Source organism: Sardina pilchardus, chromosome 2, assembly GCF_963854185.1.
Source record: "Sardina pilchardus chromosome 2, fSarPil1.1, whole genome shotgun sequence".
Classification (NCBI taxonomy): Eukaryota; Metazoa; Chordata; class Actinopteri; order Clupeiformes; family Clupeidae; genus Sardina; species Sardina pilchardus.
In genome coordinates, this window is record NC_084995.1 from 34,106,343 (window position 1) to 34,130,891 (window position 24,549).

General features: G+C 39.2%; 2 gene segments (V, D, J or C); both read right to left on the reverse strand.

The window, feature by feature from the left end:
• Positions 1-619: 619 nt before the first annotated feature.
• LOC134099378 (T cell receptor alpha variable 4-like) lies at positions 620-1,161 on the reverse strand. The segment is given in 2 exon segments: positions 620-966; positions 1,080-1,161. Coding segments are annotated over 2 exon segments (396 nt in total).
• An 8,034-nt stretch (positions 1,162-9,195) lies between these two features.
• LOC134099382 (T cell receptor alpha variable 8-2-like) lies at positions 9,196-9,797 on the reverse strand. The segment is given in 2 exon segments: positions 9,196-9,563; positions 9,704-9,797. Coding segments are annotated over 2 exon segments (411 nt in total).
• Between the last annotated feature and the right edge of the window lie 14,752 nt (positions 9,798-24,549).

Consider the following 24,549-nt stretch of genomic DNA (forward strand, 5'->3'; position numbering starts at 1 on the left):
AGAAATGTTCATTGACCTGTATCACACTATTTCTATTGCACAGAATGCTTATTTTGATAATTAAATAATGTGACAAATGTGGTAATTTTGTGTAATTCAAAGAGAAGAAGAGAAGATATATTGTCAAAATAATAATAGTAGAAATAATGTCGCCATGACACCTATTCAGAAAAAGTGTTTCTATTTCCGGCGAAGCTGCATTGTATCTATTTTAACGTGACGGTTGACAGTGTTTAACATATCAAAACGCATATAAAAGTAAACTTTTATATTTTACAGTATATCGGTTATATTACGCAGTATATCCATGCTGAGGGCAGAATTGTCAACATTTCAAAAGAAATCTAAGTTGAAGCATATTTAGCGTACTGTATACTGAGAACGCTCAAAGCTATAATGTAAACAGAATGAACGGAAGTTGAAAACCGGCCAGATTTCCGGGTTAAGGAATAAGGTGGATAGCTGCTGTCTCTGTGTGCAGGAACAGTAGCCTATCTATTGATCATCCATATTGATAAGTCCTGTAGTATGCTTTCTATTTCAGACAAATGTGTTTTACTGAGAATGATTGGTAGTATGGTATCAAATTAGGTGTTATTGCACTCTGTCATGCAAGATCTTAGCTGTGAGGGTTTTTGTTGGGCACAGCTGGGTTTCCTGACACTGTGGGCTGCAGGGCGCAGTAGTAGACAGCAGAGTCTGACACTTTAGCAGATGAGATCTCCAGAGAAACTTGCTGCGCTGTCTTGTCATGTTTCATTGATATCCCAACAACAGGAGGAGTTGCATTGGTTATGAAGCCTCGATATTCCAGAATGAGAAACTGTGGCACTGTGTAAGAGAATTGGCGATACCAGTGCAGACCGTAGTCTGTTCCATCGTACTTGCAGGTGAGCTCAACATTTTCTCCTTCTGTTGCATACTTTACTGCAGTGACTGGGGTAATAGAGTTTCCAACACTCTTACCTTTAATGGGAGAGTTGTGTACAAATGTCAGTAAGCATGTGTGTTGCTGTTAACCATTCATAATTTAATAAGACCGCTCTTTAATACTATTGCAAAATTGAAAATGTTCTTACCCAATAAGGTTGAAAACAGTAATGTTACAGCGATCATGGAAGAGCTCATTGTGGAGTTCTTGTGATATGCAGGTCTGTTTGGATTCACTTCTTTACTCTCAAACACTTTCATTTGACCTCACCGTGATGCTGTCTGTTCAGCTCCTCCCCTGATGGTTTGAGAAATAGCGAACTTAGAGAACTTTGGTGATCAGTGTAATAATACAGTGATTTAAAAATGCCACCATTACTTTAGGATACATTAACATATTTTATGTCCATCATTATTTGTGTACAAATGTCTAATATTGATTCTAAGCCATGGCCCATCTGAGCCAGATGGTATATAGTGCACAAACATAAACCTTTCCCACTGGCTAATACACATGATCAGTCAGGTGGAGTACTAACAAGCAGAAAGACATCCACATGTTTATTTTGAAAAGTTGCTTATAGATTAAGAGCTGATGAGTGATATGGTGTGATTGAGCACAATCACTGGGAAATAAAGTGTATTGTTAGGTATTTGTCATGACAAAAGACTTTTCATCTGTGTGGACACCTGTTGGATACAATAGTGTTAAAAAAATTATATGAACAACTACACTTAGCGTACACTCACATACAGTTAATGTAATTTGAGTTTTTGTTGAGTGCAGCTGCTGTTCCTGTCACTGTGGGCTCCAGAGCGCAGTAGTAGACAGCAGAGTCAGAGACTTCAACAGATGAGATATTCAGATGAAACTTTTTATCTTTATCCACTTGACCAGAGGCACGAGGATGAGGAGGATCTGATTTCATTGGATTACTGTTGGATTCAAACAACATGATGATGAATTCTGGTTTAGATCCTGGATTCTGGCGATACCACTGCAGATTGTTCACAGCAACATTGTATGTGCAGGAGAGAGAAGCTGTATCACCCTCTGATACAAGGAGTTCTGTAGAGTTTGGAGTGATGTCATCTTGAAAACTGTCACCTGAAAAAATGTTATTAAAAAAAAAATACTTAAAACATTTTCATTTTTGACACATTTGTGTTTGATTTTTGTGATAAACCCACCTATCAGTGTTAAAATGAGAAAGAAAAGACTGCACATGGTCATAATTGTCTGACACAAAATAAACAGAATCCACACAATGAATGACAACTCTTCAATTGTTCTTCATGAGTACCCAATCACCGCTGTAAGACTCCTCCTTATATGTGTGTGTGTGTGTGTGTGTGTGTGTGTGTGTGTGTGTGTGTGTGTGTGTGTGTGTGTGTGTGTGTGTGTGTGTGTGTGTGTGTGTGTGTGTGTGTGTGTGTGTGTGTGTGTGTGTGTGTGTGTGTGTGTGTGTGTTGGTTTTAGGTCAAAGACAGATGTTCAGCAAAGAATATCTGCCACACACCACCATTCCAGTAGATGGCACCATAATGACATACAACAACTTGTTGTCTTGTGAGGTTCACAGAAGACTGGCTACCATTACATTATTCTATCCCAAAAACAGGAGGAGTTGCATTGATTATGTACAGTAGACTCAATATTCCAGAATGAGAAACTGTGGTACTGAGTAAGGGAACACGACACCAGTACAGACTGTAGTCTGTTCCATCGTACTTGCAGGTGAGCTCAATATTATGTTCTCCTTCTGTTGCATGCTGACTGCAGTCACGAGAGTAATAGATACTCTTACCTTTAATGGGAGAGGTTTTTTGTTTTTTTTTTTTTGGGGGGGGGGGGGGGGCGGGTTACAAATAATGTGTGCTGCTGTTAATCATTCATGATTTAATAATGAAGGCTACTCTGTAATACTACTGCAAAACATTAAAATTTGTTCTTACCCAAGTTGGTTGAAAACATTATCAATGGTACAGCAATTATCATGGTAAAGCACATTGTGGAGTTCATGTGCAGGTCTGCTTGGATTCCGTTATTTACTCTCAAGCACTTTAATCTGACCTCACCGTGATACTGTCTGTTCAGCTCCTCAATTGAAGGTTTGAGAATTTGGTGATCAGTATAATAATACAGTGTTTTTTATTTTATTTTTTCTTAGATTTACCCATTACTTTAGGAAACATTCACATATGCTAATGTATGTCCATCATTATTTGTGTACACATTTCTAATATTTATTCTAAGCCATGGCCCATCTGAGCCAGATGGTGTACTAGTGCGCAAACTTAAACTTTTTCCACTGACAAATGCATGATCAGTCAGGTGGAGTACTAACATGCAGAAAGACGCAATAATAACTTCCACATGTTTATTTTGTTTATTTTGAAAAATGAAATAAAGTGTATAATGAAGTGTATAGTTATAGATATTTCTCATAACAAAAGAGTTGTGTCTCTGTGGCCGCCTCTTGGGCACAACAATGTTAAAAATATGTGAACAGTCCATTCCTGCTACACTTACAGTAGCTTATAATCACATACAGTTCATGTAATTTTTGTTTTTGTTCAGTGCAGCTGCTGTTCCTGTCACTGTGGGCTGCAGAGCGCAGTAGTAGACAGCAGAGTCAGAGACTTCAGCAGATGAGATATTCAGATAAACCTTTTTATCTTTAGCCACTTCACCAGAGGCACGAGGATGAGGAGGAGTTGATTTCACTGGATTACTGTTGGATTCAAACAACATGATGATGAATTCTGGTTTAGATCCTGGATTCTGGCGATACCACTGCAGATTGTTCACAGAAACACTGTATTTGCAGGAAAGACAAGCTGTTTCACCCTCTGAGACAACAAGTTCTGTAGAGGTTGGAGTGATGTCAGCTTGAAAACTGTCACCTAGAAAGGAAAAATGTTGATATTTTAAAAAAAAATACTCCAAACATGCAGACCCATGTTTCATTTTTGACAAATTATTTTTTTTTATCTTTTCAAAACTGAAATAAACCCACCTATCAGTATTAAAAGCAGTAAGAGAAGGCTCCACATGGTCAGAATTCTGTGACAAAAATAACAGAATCCATACAATGAATGACAACTCGTCAATTGTTCTTCATGAGTACCCAATCACCGCTGTAAGACTCCTCCTTCTTATCTCTGTGCAGTTGTACACACCCCCACTGAGACTCTTTTCAACAGTTGAAATACAGATGTTTTATACACTTTGAAATTCAGCAGAGTAATGTGATTTGTGTGTGGTGTGTGTGTGTGTGTGTGTGTGTGTCCTAATGATTTGCTTTAAGGTCAAAGACAGATGTTCAGTAAAGAATATCTGCCACACACCACCATTCCACTAGATGGCACCATAATGACATACAACAACTTAGTAAGGTTCACTGACTGGCTAATACTTTCTGCCAGAATGAAGAAATATTTTCTGTTCATTTCCCTTATTAATGTTATAGTGTACACAGTGACAAGAGCAAATATGTCACTGGAAAATAATAAAGCCCCAGTATTAGATATCTTAGAGTCAAAAAGTGCAGTAAGTGAAATCTTCATCCAGTGCGTCACGGCTGAAGTGTGATCAACCATCAGTTCAGTCTAACGTGTCTCTGTGCGCAATGCGCATGGAGTAACTAAAATTGTATGTGAGACGAAGAAAGAAGCTGGTTACAGAAACCAATGCCAATATGAAAGCTTTACGAGTTAAGTAACGCTATAGTATGTACACTTTTTTTCTGTGCTACCTCAAAATAAGATAAAACTAACATTTGTAGGCCTATTTGTTCCTGTATGCAAATTGCAGATAGGCAATAATATTATGAAACCTCAATAGTTGTGGATAGTTGAAGAAAAGTTAAGGCCACATTTAGACATGCAGGTTTTTGTAAGGGGAGGTGTGTTTGTCATTCACTGTGGGCCTCAGGGCACAGTAGTAGAGAGCAGAGTCTGAGAGTTCAGCAGAGGAGAGATCCAGATAGACTTTCTCTTTAGTCATTCTAACAGACAGATGAAGCTCCACATCTGATTGTTCATTCTGCCCAACGTAAATGCTGAGAAGATGCTGAGGAGCTGAGTTTGGATACTGGCGATACCACTGTAGAGACTGTAGATTTGAAGAGGAGTAGCTGCATGAAAGGGTTAAATCAGATCCCTCCATATGAGAGACATCAGTGCTATCTGAAGTTATCGTATCTGCATTTATGAGTCCTGCCAGAGGAAAAGAAACAGACATGTTGTGCATATATCAGTATGCATGATTTGTGCTGCTGTATTTGTTTTTTTTTTTTTTTCATTTTTTAAGAAAATAAATTCTTCTGTGTATTACTACTGAAAATTGTAGCTTCTCTTACCCAATAAGGTTGAAAACAGTAGCAGTGCTACAAGAGTCATCATGGTAATGCCCATAGTGTAGTTCATGAGGGAGGATAGTACAGTATGCTGATCTGCTTGGATTCAGTTCTTCACTCTTAGACACTTCAATCTGATGCTGTCTGTTGAGCTCCTCCTCTAACTGGTAGAGGGTTGGTGAACATCGAAAGAACTTTGGAGATTGGGATAATGATAAAGTGATTTAAAGATACTTCAATTACTTTAGGAGACAACAATTTATGTTATAATGGTTTGTGTTAAGATGAGTAATGTTAACAATAAACTGTTCGAGCAAGATGAGCAACATGATACACTTCAACACTAACATAAACTCTGACCTCTGAAATGATCTGAGTCATATGGATTACTAACATGAAGAAATTATACATTCCTCATGTTTATTATGAACAATGACAATGGAGTCCGAACTGTATGCTAAACTGTATGTGAGCATGCTAGTGAGTGATGCTACTGACCTGCTGTCAATACTGCAATATACTGTATAATATAGCATGAAGGGCAGATTTGCTGAAACTTCCTCTGGGTTTCATGGTCTTGAATTAAGGCATAGAGTGCCTCCCTCTGGTGTCATGGTGACATGAACATGTCATGCATTAGATTAAGTATTGAGTATTATGGGAAGAGGGGTGCTTAAAATCATGTAATAAAATAACATATGGAAGCCATTATTAATTCTCAAGGTGAAGTTGTGTCAAATACAAATTGATGCATGTATGAATTGTAATGCATATCTCAAAGCTTCAAAGGTTAAGCTCATCCTTTAGATCTTGATACTGTAGCCTATGTTTCACTGTGTAAATATCAACATACATAACAGATTTGTTACATGTTTATTTGTTAATTGTATTATATGTATTATAATTGCATATTCCATCTTAAGATATTTAAAATAAAATGAATTTCATTCACAGTATTATGATTCATGATGAATGCAGATCAGTACAAGCTTCATGGGGCAATTGCTCTGTCCCTATAGTTTGGAGTTTATCACGGTTTTAAACTGGAGTTGGAGTTGGGAGTTGGAGTTTAAGGCCACATTAAACTCCAAACTAGCGACAGAGCAATTGCCCCAATGTGTTCCAACTTGGATCAGCAGACAGGATTCAGGATTAATAGTCAGAGTGTATAAATGAATGTACAGTGCTGTCTGTGAAGGGGACAGCATCTCCCTCCTCCATCTGAGAGGTTTTTGCACAGCAGAGTCTGAGTTCCTGTCACTGTGGGCCTCAGGGCGCAGTAGTACACAGCAGAGTCAGACGCCTCTGCAGAGGAGAGCTCCAGAAACACACGCTTTGCCTCTTTATCTATGGAGGGACTCAGACGGGGAACTGAGCCTGTAGGGGAACCATGCTCATATATGAGGTAGAGGAACTCTGGGATGGAGTTGGGATACTGCCGATACCACTGTAAAGTATTGCCAGTGCTACTACTGCTGTAGTTACAGGAGAAAGTGGCACTTTCTCCATCACTTATGACCACTGAAGAATTCAAGGATGTGATGGTATTCCCAACAGATCTTCCTGTGAATAATATGAAGAGATGAACATTATGTGAAGATGGATATTTCTGATACATTCTTCTGTGATGGAGTCTAGATCATTTGAGACAACAAGATAACTTGATTATCTGCTTATATTGCATTATTATATTACACCTAGATTATGTACTACCTGGTGATAAATAGAAATGGTAATACTCAAAGACCTTACCTATTAAGAGAGACAAGAGCAGGAATACACCAGGTACCATCATGACTGGTCTGCACTGACAGTGACTGCAAGCATCGCAACACCTTCTTTACATACATTTCCTGACCCCCCCCCCCCCTCCCCCCCATCCACTGGAGTAGGTTATTGTTGCGCAAAGGATCAGCCAACATTCATTATGGCTTTACCAGTGTATGTTTTAATGATTTAACTGAATTATAAAATTTATTTCAACTGGAACCAAGTTGGGTATAAAAAGAAGGGAACCTGGGTTCACTTTCACTTTTTGCATTGTAGTCTATTATTTATTAAATAAATATTCAAATATTGTGATGAAGCCTATAACAAATCATGATACAGACATTTATCATTTTTCTGCAGCCAAACAAGAATGTTCTAATGTTAGACTAATGTGTATCCTTTCATCCAAGCTATTAGACACTGATAATATATTACTGTAATCAGCTTATCAGCGACACATTTAAAAAATGTATGTGACCAGTCCAATGTTGCTGTACTACTTCATACTGTTCATGTACTTTGAGTTTTTGTACAGTGTTGTTGGGTTTCCTGTCACTGTGGGCTCCAGAGCGCAGTAGTAGATAGCAGAGTCTGAGACTTCAGCAGATGAGATATTCAGATAAACCTTTGTAGAGCCTTTATCCACTATACCAGAGGCACGAGGATGAGGAGGAGTTGATTTTACTGGATCACCGCCGAATTCGAACAACATGATGATGAATTCTGGTTTAGATCCTGGATTCTGGCGATACCACTGCAGATTGCTCACAGCAACACTGTATGTGCAGGAGAGAGAAGCGGTTTCACCCTCTGAGACAACGAGTTCAGTAGAGGCTTGAGTGATGTCAGCTTGAAAACTGTCACCTAAAAAGAAAAAAAAACCATATATTTTTAAAAAATACTTGCCGACTGTTTCATAATTGTTGACTCTGACTTTTTTATTATTAATGCTAAAAGCTGAAATAAACCCACCTATCAGTGCTAAAAGCAGATAGACAAGGCTGCACATGGTCATAATTGTGTGAAACATAATTGAATTACCAGCTGTGATAACTGCTGTACGACTCCTCCTTCTCACATGTTTGTACAGCAGTACACACCCCCATTGAGACTAATCTTTTCAACAGTTGAAATACTGCTGTTTTTATACACTTTGAAATTCAGCACGGTAAGGTTAAGTGTGCACATTTGTGTTTGTGTGTGTGTGTGTGTGTGTGTGTGGGTGGGTGGGGGGCGGTTACATCTTTTGAATTCTAAGGTCTCCGTTCTTTCTCATTCAGTAAAACAACACACACACCACCATTCCACTAGATGGCACCACTATGACATACAACAACTTACTGTTGTGAGCATGTTTTTTTTTCTATGAAATAAATATTTGCATGTTTTCCATTTAAAGGCATAGCCATCCATATAACTTGTGAAAATTGCATGTGATAACATGAGACCACAATAGTTTTGCATGGTTGAGGAACTTGCTAAACGCTCTACAAATAAAACTCAAGGCCACATTTAGGTAGGTTTTTGTATGGGGAATGGGGATGCATGTCTGTCATTTACTGTGGGCCTCAGGGCACGGTAGTAGAGAGCAGAGTCTGAGAGTTCAGCAGAGGAGAGATCCAGATAGACTTGATCTTTAGTCATTCTCACAGACAGACGAAGCTCCACATCTGATTGTTCACTCTGCCCAACATAAATGTTCTTCACCTTTAGACACTTCAGTCTGATCACATCATGATGCAGTCTGTTCAGCTCCTCCTCTGACTGGTAGAGGGTTGATGAACTTCATCAGAAGTTTGGTGATCAGGATAATGATGAATTGATTTAAAAATGCTCCAATTAGGCTACTTTTGCAGATATTCACACCCGATATTTATTATGGTTTGTGTAAACTTGAGTAATGTTAACAATAAACTGTCTGAACCAGATATCACATTAGAGTACTAACATAAAGTCTGAACTCTGAATTGAGTCATATATGGAGTACTAAAATAAAGAAACTATTACATTCCAAATGTTTATTTAGAAAAATGACAATGGAGAGAGAGAGAGAGAGAGAGAGAGAGAGAGAGAGAGAGAGAGAGAGAGAGCTGTGAATAAATAGTTGTGTAGCCTGCTGTGCTGTTAGACACAATTATGTTCCTGTACCCTTATTGAAGTTTTTGTACAGTGCTGTTGGGTCTTCTGTCACTGTGGGCTGCAGGGCGCAGTAGTAGACAGCAGAGTCTGAGACTTGAGTGGATGAGATCTCCAGAAACAGCTTCTTCTTCTTACTGTTTAGTTTAACAGACAACCCATGAACTGGTGGATTCGCTTGTTGAGTGTGATTCCCTTCAGTCAGAAGATACAAGAACTCTGGCCTTGAACTGGGGTACTGGCGATACCACAGCAGGGAGTCCGAACTGTAAGCTAAACTGTAGTTACATGTGAGCATAATGGGGTCCCCCTCTTTAGAAATCTCTTCAGATGCGAGCGATTTTATATGCTGACCAGCTGTCAGCCCTGAAATACAAAAGATAATCAACATAATAATTTTAGATTAAAATGCTTTTCATTGTATGTTATGTCATTTACAAGACAACCTTGATTTCAGAAGTAATGTTATTATTAAAAGCATAGATTACTTGAAATATTATTCATACCTATGATAAATATCAAAGGCCAAACAACACAGAGAACTTCCATGTTGGCTTTCAGGAGGAAACAGTGTTGAACTTAACTGGTGTTGAACTTAACTGTCACTTTGGAGAGCCTGGTGTGGTATGAAAATCCTCAACACTTCATACGCTCAACTCCACCCCCCATTTTGGGAGGGAACATGGCTCTATAATAATAACAACTACAGTATATAATGAATACATAAACATACTTCTCATGGTTGTCAGTTAAACATACAAACACATCAGCATTACCTAGAAGGATGTAGAGGATGATCATAGTCAACTCTTAGTTAAGTTATTTGACAAGAGAGTTTCTTTTCACAGACGGACAGCTGACACACACAGTGGAGCATGAAGGATATTGTAAGTCTGCAGTAACCTCTGGGTCTCATGGTCTTAGCGCCTCCTTCTGGTGTGGTGACAAAAACATGTGATGATATATATTAGGTATTGAGTATTGTCATGGGAAGAGGGGGGCTTAAAATCATGCGATGAAATAATATATATGGAAGCCACGATTAATGTTCAGGGTGATGTTCCTGTACATTTTTGGCTGTGTGCATTACAAATTAATACATTTATGTATTGTGATGCAAAACATCTCTTTATACATGAAGGGCAAAGCTCATCCTTTAACTCAATTTTGTGTATGCTTTAATTGTGTAAATATCAATTTTGATATGTAATATGTTTCTTTGCTAATTTTTATGTATTATAAATGCAAATCCCATATTTTAAATGTGCAATATTGTAATTCACATGATACATACAGCTTAGTGCATCAGCAGTCTGGATTAATAGTCAGAGTATGAATGTGCTGTCTGTGAAGGGGACGTGTTGGATCTCCCTCTTCCTGCACATCTCAGAGGTTTTTGCACAGCAGAGTCTGAGCTCCTGTCACTGTGGGCACCAGGGCGCAGTAGTACACAGCAGAGTCAGACGCCTCTGCAGAGGAGAGCTCCAGAAACACACGCTTGTTCTCTTTATCTATGGAGGGACTCAGGCGGGGAACTGGGTCTGAAGGGGAACCATGCTCATATATGTAGTAGAGAAACTCTGGGATGGAGTTGGGATACTGCCGATACCACTGCAAGTTAGTGACACCACCACTGTAGTTACAGGATAAAGTGGTACTTTCTCCTTCGTTGATGACCACTGAAGCTTGCAAGGCTGTTATGGGATTCCCAACAGATTCTCCTGAGAATGAAGAACACAGAGAGCCTAGATTATTTGAGATGACTAGATGACTAGAGTAGATCTACTCAACTATACCTGCATTATTTCATTATATCATGTACTACCTGATATTATGAGAAGGTGTTACCTGAGAGAGACAAGAGTAGGAAGGGAACAAGTATCATCATGACTGGTCTGCACTGACTGCAACATCTCAACACCTTCTTTACACACATATACATTTCATGACTCCGCCCCATCCATTGAAGTTGGTTATTGTTGAAGGATCAGCCAATAATATGCTTTTAATAACATTCATTTATGGCTTTACCATATGTTTCAATTATTTAACTGAACTCTACCTAATATATTTACAGTTCATGTAATTTGAGTTTTTGTACAGTGCAGCTGGTGTTCCTGTCACTGTGGGCTGCAGAGCGCAGTAGTAGACAGCAGAGTCTGATACTTCAGCAGATGAGATATGCAGATGAAACTGTTTTAAGTCTTTATCCACTTCACCAGAGGCACGAGGATGAGGAGGAGTTGATTTCACTGGATTAATGTTGGATTCAAACAACATGATGATGAATTCTGGTTTAGAGCCTGGATTCTGGCGATACCACTGCAGATTTTGTACAGTAACACTGTATATGCAGGAGAGAGAAGCTGTTTCCCCCTCTGAGACAACACGTTCTGTAGAGGTTGGAGAGATGTCAGCTTGAAAACTGTCACCTAAAAGAAAAAAATGTTGCTATATTTAAAAATACTTAAAACATGCAGGCCCATGTTTAAAGTTTTTTTTTGTCAAAACTGAATTTAACCCACCTATCAGTGTTAAAAGCAGATAGAGAAGGCTGCACATGGTCATAATTGTCTGACACAAAATAAACAGAATCCACACAATGAATGACAACTCTTCAATTGTTCTTCATGAGTACCCAAAAACCGCTGCATGACTCCTCCTCATATACAGGTGTGTGTGTGTGTGTGTGTGTGTGTGTGTGTGTGTGTGTGTGTGTGTGTGTGTGTGTGTGTGTGTGTGTGTGTGTGTGTGTGTGTGTGTGTGTGTGTGTGTGTGTGTGTGTGTGTGTGAGAGAGAGAGAGAGAGAGAGAGAGAGACAGATGTTAGTAAAGATTTCTGCCACACACCACCATTCCACTAGATGGCAACATAACGACATACAACAACTTGTTGTCTTGTGAGGTTCACAGAAGACTGGCTACCATTACATTATTCTATCCCAAAAACAGGAGGAGTTGCATTGATTATGTACAGTAGACTCAATATTCCAGAATGAGAAACTGTAGTACTGAGTAAGGGAACACGATACCAGTGCAGACTGTAGTCTGTTCCATCGTACTTGCAGGTACAACAACTTCCTCGTGTGAGGTTCACTGAAGACTGGCTACCATTACATTCTGCTAGAATGCAGAAATAAGGTCCAATCATTTCCCTTATTAAAGTCATAGTGTACTGTGACTTTGTGCAGTACACTATGAAGAGCAAATATTTCACTGGGAAAATTATAAAACCCCAGCACTAGATATGAATCAAAAGCTACCATAAGTGAAATCTTCATATAGTCCGTCAACTTAAGTTCGTGATCAATCATCAGTTGAGTACATGTGTCTGTGTGCCCATGAAGTTTTGTATGAGGATGTGTGTTTGTCATTCACTGTGGGCTGCAGGGCACAGTAGTAGAAAGCAGTCTGAGAGTTCAGAGGAGAGATCCAGAAAGACTTTCTCTTCAGTCATTTTCACAGACAGACTAAGCTCCTCATCTTTTTGCTGATTCTGACCAACATAAATGCTGAGAAGATGCTGAGGAGCTGAGTTTGGATGCTGACGATACCACTGTAGAGTGGATTTGAGGAGGAGTAGTTGCATGAAAGGGTTAAATCAGATCCCTCCATATGAGAGACATCAGTACTATCTGAAGTTATCGTATCTGCATTCATGAGCCCTGCCAGAGGTAAAGAAACAGACATGTTGAGCATATATCAGTATGCATGATTTGTGCTGCTGTTTTCTTTTTCATTTTTCTAGAAAATAAATTATTCTGTGTAATACTACTGAAAAATGTAGCTTCTCTTACCCAATAAGGTTGAAAACAGTAGCAGTGCTACAGGAATCATCATGGTAGTGTCCATAGTGTAGTTCATGAGGGTGCATGTTATGCAGATCTGCTTGGATTCAGTTCTTCACCCTTAGACACTTCAATCCTCCTCTGACTGGTAGAGGGTTGGTCAACTTCATAAGAGACTTTCACATCTGATAACTTATGTTACTGTATTATGGTTTGTGTAATTGTTAACAATAAAATGTCTGAGCAATATTATACAAGAGCACTAACATAAACTCTGACCTCTGAAATGATCTGTGTCGTATGGAGTACTAGCATACAGAAATAAACTACAGTATTATACATACATACATATTTTGTAAAATGACAATGGAGTCTGAACTATAAGCTAAGCTGTAGTTGCATGTGAGCATGATAGGGTTCCCCTCTCTAGAAATCTCTTCAGATGTACAGTAGGTGATGCTATATGCTGACCAGCTGTCAATACTGCAATATAAGACATGGTCAATATATTAGTTTTAGATTAAATTGGAATGTTGTCTACAAAACAACCTTTTTTCCAAAACAATGCTATAAAAGCATATATTATTTTAATTATTATTCAAACCTATAGAAATATGAAAGGCCGAACAACGCAGATAACTTTCAAGTTGGCTTTTTGAAAGAAACGGTGTGCAGAACTTAACTTTGGAGAGCCTGGCGTGGTATTAATTGAATTGAATTGAATTGAAATGGAAATTCTCAACCCCTCATATGTTCAACCGCACCCCCTGTTTTGGGAGTGGTATAAAGAAATATAGCCTACTTTAATATAATAACTATCAACTTTCAGTTAAGTTAATTGACAACAGAGATCGGCTGTAACCTCCTCTGGTTTTCATGGTCTTAAACTACAGCATATGGTGCCTCCCTCTGGTGACATGGTGACATGAACATGTCATGCATTAGAGTATTGTTATGAGAAGAGGGGTGCTTAAAATCATGTGATGGGTCTTGGACTTTGGACTCCCAGGATGCTGTGCAGAGTATTTGGTGTGATGTAATGTGATGCTAAACAATGTTAACGTGTTTTTTCACAGTTGACACTTCCTGCATTTGTTGTGGATGTACTGTAACTGTGCGTGCATATTCACTGCTACAATATGTAATGGGTCACCAAACCGTGTGGAGAGGTGTTGGAAAGCAAGGGCAGAGAGAGTGTAATGGTCAATAAGACTTCAAAAGAGATTCTGTAGACTGTCATTTATTAAAATAGATAAATATATATATATACTTTGTAATCTCTTACAGTATACAGTACATCAACGGTTCAAATGTTAAACTCATCCTTTAACTTAATGTTTAACTATATGTTATTTTATATAGAAAGACATATCATCTAAAGATATTTATAATGAAATTAATTGAATTTACAGTATTATAATTCACATGATAAATACAGATCAATGTTGATGAGTTCAAACCTGTATACTGTATTAATAAATGCGGTCTGTGAGGCGGACGTGTTTGATCTCCCTCCTCTTGCTCACCTGAGAGGTTTTTGTACAGCAGAGTCTGAGTTCCTGTCACTGTGGGCACCAGGGCGCAGTAGTACACAGCAGAGTCAGACGCCTCTGCAGAGGAGAGCTCCAGAAACACACGCTTTGCCTCTTTATCTATGGAGGGAGTCAGGCGGGGAACTGGGTCTGAAGGGGAACCACTCTCAAGTATGTAGTAGAGGAACTCTGGGATGGAGTTGGGATACTGCCGATACCACTGTAAAGTATTGCCAGTGCTACTGCTGCTGTAGTTACAGGACAAAGTGACACTTTCTCCATCACTGATGACCACTGAAGAATGAGAGGGTGTTATGGTATTCCCAACAGATTTTCCTGTGAATGATGAATAAAAAGATTATGTTAAGATGGCAGGCCTAATGACGCTAACATTCACATTAAACACACCTTTGAAGTCTAGATTATTTCAGGTAATGAGATAACTTGATTAGACCTGCGGTTATATATTACACCTTCATTATGAACTATGTTGTGATGATAAATAGAAATAGTAATACCCATAAATTTTCCCTAAGAGTGACAAGAGCAGGAATACAAATACCATCATGACTGGTTTGCACTGACAGAGTGACTGCTGGCATCTTGGCAACTTCTTTATGCACGCATATATTTCCTGACTCCACCCCATCCACTGTAGTTTGTGTTGTTTGGTGTTGTTTGAAGGATCAGCCAATCATGCTTTTTAAAATATTGATTTATTGCATCTTCAATAATGTACATATTTCAACTGAAACCATAATTGGGTAGAAAAAGAGCACTGCAGATATGTCCATATTAATGTTAATCTAGTATCTAGTATCTACTAAATTCTGAAATGCAGCGTCTGTGCAGCAAGTAGCTGTCATGACCTGTAATAAAAGATAATATGTCAGACAATTACTTGCATTACCTAAGGCAGCACAGTAAGTTGAAGATGTCTCTCATCTTAACCCAACATCAAATGCTTTACCTCTTTTGAAAGCTGAGACCCAATAGCATTTTCAGAAACAGTCAGTATAACATACATCTCTGGAACTGGCCACATTTGGGCCCTCTAGTGGCCTTGAAACAAAGCCTGGAACCAGGTCTTATAAAGCTGTAACTCATAGATGACTAGAGTAAAATATGAAATGTTCACAAATGTATACTGTATGTGTTGGAATACTTATGTGATAAGCTCAGTGTCTTTTTTAGAAAACGTAGTCACAATTGCATATTCATATTACAGGATATCACAGCATCCACTTATAGCCAGAGGACAAAAGTGTGTAGAGCAAAACGTCTGCACTTCAGATTTCTTCATCCCTGCGAGAGTTTAACAGGTACGCCAATTCAAAATCCCCATGTTATTTTTCCATTGGAAAAATCTCAAAATACCGCATCTCCTTATATACACAAAGTGCCTTTTTTGCATGCAGGCAAATTTCAGAGGTCTATTGGCATCCTTCTGTAACCCAGACTACACGGTATAGAGGCACAGATTCTCAAGGGGGTGGAGGGGGGCATTTTAGCATTTTGATAAGATACATAGGGGAGGGGGGTTGACTCAACAGATGGCTTTGCTTTGAGCATGATCAAGAGCACTTCCTTAATTAACATGTTAACAGGTGCGAATATGTATTACCACAGCTTCCCATTCAATACAGAATTTGGCAGGCCACAAAGTTGGCAGACGTAACTGTGGTTAATACATTTATTTTATCTCCTTTATTTCAAAGTAAATTCATCTGTGCAAGTTTTTGTACAGCTTGTCATAGTCTTTTTATCACTGGGATACCCGGAGAGCACAGTAGTAGAGAGCTGTGTCTGCCAGACTTGGGTTTTTAATATGGAGTTCAGTTGATGTTTCTGATGTTGTTGATGTTTCCGATGTAGGGTTGGGTTCATGTTTAGTATCGTAGTATCTTGCACCTCTCCACAGTAAAAACTCAGGAGCTTGATCAGGATATTGTCTGTACCAGTAAAGACGCACCCGTGTAGCATTTGTGTCATATGAGCATCTCAGTGTAACGGGTTTCTGTTCGTCAGTGAGAATGTTTTGGTCCACTGGATTAATGACATCTGTTGAAAAAAAAAAAAAAAACAATGGCTGGTAATGTAAATGCCATATTTAATAATTAATGTTCATAAGGTTATAAACCTCCACATTTAGAACAGCAGATATGCAGTTTCTATGGTATGTGCTGCCATACCATGCATGAACACTATAGTAAATATCTAATGATGATAGACTGATGGGGTGACCCCACATGAGGAGGCTAAATAGCCTACTTTACACGTTCAGTTTGGGAGGGTTCTTCTCGTATTTTGTATTTATATACTTACAGGAACAGTTTACCTCATCGCTGTTGTCCACACAATCGTTATCATTGTCACAAACAAAATCCCGGTTTATACACCTTCCATTCTTGCACTCAAACTCGCAGGCCAGAGCTGGTGCTAAAAACAGAGAGAAACACAGGTCAGTCAGTCTCTAGAGGTCCATCAGCCTACCGTTTACACAAAGCCCACACATACTTATATCTGCTCATGGTTGTCAGTTAAACATATAACACACATGACTATTACCTAGAAGCAGATAAAGAATAATCATGATTAACTTTCAGTAGAAATTACAGTTTTGCTGAGACTCTGTTATGGTAGGAAAACATGCGCTTCAGCTGCATTTTCCAGAGTGATGCCTTTAGTGTGCAGACAATTGCTTTAGGACTTGCATAGGGACACACCTCTCGTGCGAATGGGTGGGCCTTGGTTATACATTTCAGTCAGTTTTTTTTCATAGCCAAAGCTGCAAAATGGCTGCCACATGACTATCCACATTTCAACAAAGAACTTTCTTGGGGTGGCCATCTACTCTTATTCTAATTCTTATTCTTTATTAGGATACCCATTAGCTTCCCCACAAAGGGTAGTCTCCCTGGGGTCCTGTAGTAAAATCTTAATCATTTCAACATTACAAATATTAAAATGTTACATTGCATTTACATTCCATTAGTATTAAAAACACAAACAGTCTTGCAAACACCATAATCGCAACAGGACAAGAACAAGCATTCACACAAGAGCTTATATCTAGTTATCATACAGTGAAAATCCAACTGATCTGATGCCCACTTCTGAATATCTGTCAAATGTATGTTGTCAATACTATACATCTATGTTTGGTCTTGAATGAATACTTATAATGTGGGCAGCAGTCTGATTATGATATCATTACAATCTAATGTATGCATAGTTGTAGACTATGACTAAAACTAAGAGGGGATGCTTCTCACTTCGGGGCTCTTTCTCTTTTCTTCTGCTAATGATTGTTTTATCTGGTGTATTTGATGTTTGTTAGGTTGTTTAAGTTCAAGTTTGCTGTTTGTTTGAGGTTAAGTTTACTTTGTTCACTTGATCCTTTGTTTTACTGTATTTACTTATCTGGGTTTTACCTTACATCCAACATGAAGTGATATTACATTTACCAGCAGACTTAATGCCTAATAAACTGTTCATTTAATTCAATTGCATATATCAGAGCCATTGCTGATTATTTGACATGAATAATGGTATCATTGGGGAAGCCATTTCCCTGACTTTTGCTGGTACCAAAAAAGAGTTGGGATTCCACCTGCTGCTACTTTATATGTACATTGGAGAGTTGTTGATCCTCCCTCTGAAGCCATTTGAACTGACACTGTCTGGTTAACTGTGTCCTGTGATCTGCAATCTGGTAACAATAAAACATACAAAAACATTGCTAAATCACAAGATACTGATTAAAGCTACAGGCTGATCCATCTGTAATGTGGTTGAACCCTTTAACATTATTAAGCCAAAACCTACCAGCAAAACACACAGACAGCAGAGGTAATTCCCATAGCCAGTGTGCCATAATATACAGTGATGCCTCACTCTCGCTGCCTCTCTCTTTATCAACTACTGTTTGGGTGGGTGGTGTCAGTACCAGTGAAGTAAAGCAGAAAGCTGCTGGTCTCTTTTGTGGTGGTGAGGTTGTTTACCAGATGGGGATATGACACAGAGGATTACTATATGTCTTGCATTTTCAATGTTGTTGGCTTGTATTGCAGCCATATTTGTAATGGGAGTGTTTACATTGAATTCAATTAAATATATGTAACTGTAGAAATTTGGTTCAGGTATTTTTTTCAGAGATGATTGACTCAGTATCAGTTAAACAACAATGATTGTAAATAACAAAAAGACACTATGTTTGAAGCTGTAACATTGATTATTATTGGACAAAAACAAATATTTTAAAAGAAAATGCCACACCAAAGTCAACCGCTTGAAAAACCGCTTGATACGTCAAATATGTCTAATGCTAATTTGCATTGTGTGTTATTGTGTGTTTCATTTCATTTCAGTGCTGCAGCAGGTGTGACCACAAATGCTACTTATCAGAAATCTTCTCATGGTTTTAAACTGATATCGGAACACTAAGAGGAAATTGCTTTGATCTCTGAATGAAGAGCATTTTAAGAGAGTTTTTGTTGTACCACTGGGCTACCCGCAGAGCACAGTACATGGCTGAACTTAATGTTTTACAGTATGATTAAATTAGTCAGGGTCCTAAACTTCCCAGGTGGGTTCCAGACCACAATAGTACAGTGCAGAAACTTGAGCAGAGGAGATCTGCAGAAAGACTTGAGTTTTATCTTCGTTTGTGGTGGAGTAGCTACAGGACATGGTAACAGTGGATCCATCTTCACTCTGACTTTGGTTTTGGTTTGATGTGATTGTATTACCCACATTAGCTGCGTTTCCATTGACCATTAAATTGCGCAAATTAAGAATTGCGAAAAGAAATGTGCTTAATGGAAACACACACATTTCGAAAAAACTCACATTTTTCGATAAAAAGTTTTTGCGCTCGGGTGAGGTGGTATTTCGAGCGTATCGAAATTTGTATATTTCGCAAAACTGCAATGGAAACACTTTTTTCGCATCTGACGAGTCACGTGACCCAACAACCGGATGTTAGGAGGAACGAAACCGACGAAGAAGACTGCCGACAGGAAGTGGCACCGGGAGAATAGTGTAAAAAAATAATATTTTTTTCATTAAAAGTGGCTCGTGTCATTCTAAAATGTTGAATCCACAGCTGTGAACTTGCCGACAACAATTCCTCAAAAACGCTGCATAGGCTACGCAACCGCTCAACTAGTTTTGTTTACCCATAGCAACAACGTTGCTATGCTTTGCTGGTTTAACATGATGAGAACGGTGCTGAAAGAAATCTAGATTCTAGTTTTAGAAACTAATCAACTGGGCTGATCTACGAAATATTCCACTGACATGGCTGTGACATGATTTAAGCATAGGCCTACTACAACAAACTCTTGTTGTCATTTTTAATTTTATGTTTCTGCCCCACCAAAACGTAGGCCTCCTCCGCTGATGGCTTATAGTCTAATGACTGATAATCAGCGTGCCGTGGTGGCTATTTGAATGCATTTAGTGTAGACTAAATCCCTATGGCTAAATCTGGGTACCCAGATAGCAAAACTGCACTGGGACGGAACTGGGCCACATGTACCACAACATTCGGCACGGATCTTTATAATGGACCTGATCTGGCGTCCAAACGCACATCGGTCCAAAATTGTTTTGGATCTGTTTGACGGATTTGCGGCAGATATGAACTTGCACTCGTCCAGGTCCGTCCCAGATAGCAAAACACACCTACCACGACATCCGGCACGGATCTGAATAGTGGACCTGATCCGCCGTCCAAACGCACATCGGTCCAAAATTGTTTTGGATCCGTTTAACTGATCTGGTGGCAATAAGGGCTGAGACTGCTCCCAACAAACAAGATAACGTCCCGGCGATGATTCAGAGCTTTTTAAAAAACGTATTTTGTCACTGCGACGTAAAAAGAGGAAAAATCGAATTTCACACAACTACCTGTTCACCGTTTAGCATTTGCGCCATGGAGATTACCCAAGTCAATCTGTCACGAGCGTGTGGCGTTGTGAAACAGCTGTCAACGTTGGTAAACAGTAATTGGCATGCAGTAATGATTTGCAATTTAGCCTACGTCTAGTATTTTATTTCACACATTTATTTAGCTTACCTCTGGGTGCGGCTTGGAGATTGATGATCACGTCCAGATGGATAAACATGAGAAGAGTTAGCTGGGTATTTATACCCGGTTAGGTCTAATACTTTCACGACTACGGTGTATTTCCCCCCTAATAAATTACTAAGTCAATGGTCATATCTGGTAATGTTGTTGTTCAAAACATCAGTGGAGTAGGTTAGCCTATAAGCTAAAATATCCCAACCACATTGTTTCAAAATTCAAAACTAATATTTGCAATGCATGCTGGGAAGCAAACAAAGCAAACAAACAAGCAAACAAAGTAGGCCTACACAAAGTATAATTAAAGTTATCAGAGAATGTCTAGGTTATATTTTATATCTAAACCATGAGGTTTATAAAGTCATAAAATTGTGATAAGCATCCTTAATTCTTCTGCAAAGTTTTTTATAGTGGTGACCAGTTGGGGATGTGAATGTCTGCTTAAAGTCATATGTGATATGGGACCTGCATTGCAGATCCGTACCACACACAAGAAGCGGACCCGTACCACACATAAGAGGCGGAACCGCATTGCAGATCCGTACCACACACAATAGGGCTCGGGCACACGACTTGCATTCTAGGAATATTGCCGCCATGTTGGTAGCGCACTGAACGTGATGTCCATTCATTCAGATGCAGAAGACAAGAAGCAGAAATATAGTATTAGCTGTGCCCGCAAAGTTTTCACGTCATGATCCCGAGCCCTATAAGCGGACCCGTACCACACATAAGAGGCGGAACTGTATTGCAGATCCGTACCACACACAGTAAGCGAACCCGTACAGGTCCGCTTCTTGTGTGTCGTACGGATCTGCAATACGGGTCCGCTTATTGTGTGTGGTACGGGTCTGCTTCTTGTGTGTGGCAGAGCCATAGAGAGAGCAGAGAGAGTTGCGACACGCTTTGATGTCGCCGCCACGCGATGAAAAGTTCCAAAAAACCTGCGCTAAATGGCTGAATTCCAGGAGGGTGGGATGTAGCTTCTAGATGCTGGAAGGTGTAATAATTTAACTCATTAACTACTGACCAAGAGATTGGCTGTAAATAGTTCCAAAAGTCCCATAACGAGGAAATAGCCTGGAAAAAGCACTGCCAATTTTTCCTACGGAGGTCTATGGGAGTGTCGCCACTCTGTTTTATCTACCGCTCTGGTGTGTGGTATACGGATCTGCAATTCATGGGTTTCATCAGGTCCCTTTCCACAGGTGTATAAAATGAAGCACCTTGATTATCAATGCAGACTGCATGGTGATTGATACACCTGTGCTAAGGGACCTGATGAAACCCATGAATACGGGTCTGCCTCTTGTGTGTGGTACGGGTCTGCTTCTTGTGTGTGGTACGGATCTGCAATACGGGTCCTTTTATTGTGTGTGTGTGGCACGGGTCCTCTTATTCTGTGTTGTACGGATCTGCAATACGGGTCCGCCTCTTGTGTGTGACACGGGTCCGCTTATTCTGTGTTGTACGGATCTGCAATACGGGTCCGCTTATTGTGTGTGGGCCACATCTGGCCCACAGTCAGATACCGTAGGTCCGCTACATACGGATCTAAAGGCTTTCATGCGGATCCGGCCCAAAGGAAATTGCTATCTGGGTAATGTTGATAACCACCATGTCTCATAATGACTTACAGCACGCGAGAATACACGAGATTTTAATTTAGTTAGCCGAATGTAATGGAAACACCGCAATTGCGAAAATTGTGATATTCGACATTAAGAAAATATCGACAAAGTTTTTGCGCATATTTGTAATGGAAACGCAGCTACTGATACCTTGAAAAGAAAAGACATTAGCTGCGTTTCCATTGACCATGAAATTGCGCAAATTAAGAGTTGCGAAAAAGCTGCGTTTCCATTGACCATGAAATTGCGCAAATTAAGAGTTGCGAAAAGAAATGTGCTTAATGGAAACACACACATTTCGAAAAAACTAGTTTTTTCGAAATGTGTGTGTTTCCATTAAGCACATTTCTTACAGTAGCTGCGTTTCCATTGACCATTAAATTGCGCAAATTAAGAGTTGCGAAAAGAAATGTGCTTAATGGAAACACACACATTTCAAAATGTTTTTTCGAAATGTGTGTGTTTCCATTAAGCACATTTCTTTTCGCAACTCTTAATTTGCGCAATTTAATGGTCAATGGAAACGCAGCTACTGTCTGGGGAGAAAGAGAGAAGCAGCGGGACCTGCGAACGTACAGGCCTTCGGTGGGGTGAGCCCGCAGTGTTTTTCTTTTTGCTGTGCTGTAGGCCTACAGTTTCTTTTATGTGGATTTTTGCCAATTGGATTACTGGAATACTTTTCTGTTCAAGGAGTGACTTTGCCGTGGGACTTTTGTGCGCACCTGGAGCGGTAGCGCTTTATGACTTTTGGGTTGGGGATTTGAAACTACGGCTGCTCTTTATATGTGCTTGGACTGAGCTATATAATTTCTGGGGTGTTTGGGGTGGGGGTCATTTATATTGTGGGGTTTGTTGTTGAATGAATGTATGTATGTATGTATGTATGAACTCGGTTCATTCTAAGAACATAACGTGAACGCATAACGTTATCACTAAATAAGCAGTCTAAATCTAAAAAACTGGTTTCCGAATTATTTATTTCTTTGTTAGTAGCCTTTCATATCTTAAAATATAAGTTTGAATTGTTACAACCGCAATTGCGAAAATTGTGATATTCGACATTAAGACAATATCGACAAAGTTTTTTGCGCATATTTGTAATGGAAACGCAGCTTGATGACTGTAAATACTTCAGTTAGCTACTACACCATTGAGTTACTGATGTTGAAAATGTTCATGCACTTATGGCCTATTGCAAATTCAGCAAGAATGAATACCTGCTGTCACACTGAACAAGTAACGGTGAACGCTGCTTCAAGGAAGTGAATCCAACATGTTTTAGAACACCTCACTCATTCCCAATCATGGGTTGATTACTGCATTGCTTTTCACAGGCCTTCCCAAAAAAACTATCAAGCAGCATACAAAATACAGCAGCTAGGGTTCTCGGAAAGAACTGACTACATCACCGCAATTCTTAAATCATTGGCTTTTAGTAAGTCACAGAATTGACTCTAAAACACTATTGCTTGTTTATAAATCAGTAAATGGAGCAGGACCTAAATACCTGTCAGACATACAGTACTTCAGCAGTACACACCTCGACCTCTCAGGTCTCAGGAGAAAAACCTGTTTGTAAAACCTGCTGTTAGAACTAGAAGCAGATTTTGGCTGCTATATGCAGTTTAGCTCCGAACCCAACTTTTACATGACATCAAAAAGGCTACAACTGTAGCAAGTTTTAAATCTTTAAACTGTTTTCAGACGCCTTCTCCTGAGTGCTGATTCACAAATTATGAATCCGTCTTCAAATAATTCTACCTTGTGTCTTTTATGTTGTCTTTTTAATTATTCTTTATTTTTACCTTATTTGTGACCATTCATAGCGAAATCAGTCGTTTTGCGCACAACATTATTTTGAGAAAATCAACAATAACAAACTTCCGGGTTAAAATGTTGAATTTCACGTTTTCGCCTAATTCGACTGTATACAGTCTACAGTTTCATATCGTGAACGCATTTCACGGAAAAACATACGTTTTGACTGTTAAACCCGGCGAAGATTCAACACATTTGCTGTCATTCCCGTTGTGCACGCGCCGCATAAAAAGGTGATTTCTCCTCTTCTGGCATATCGTGACAGGAGAACCTTGTCAACTTTGGATGCTGTTATCTTAGCGATAGTTTGTGTAATACCCTCGATATACATATCGTTGGAAAGCTTAGTTTATGGCCGTTCACGTGAGCACAATAACTTAATTTAATTAATTTTACTGAAACGACTGGTTCCGCTTTACAGGGTCACATTTTACCTTGTGTGTTTTATGTTTCCTTTTTATTACGAGCTTTACTTTTAAACTATTCTTTGACT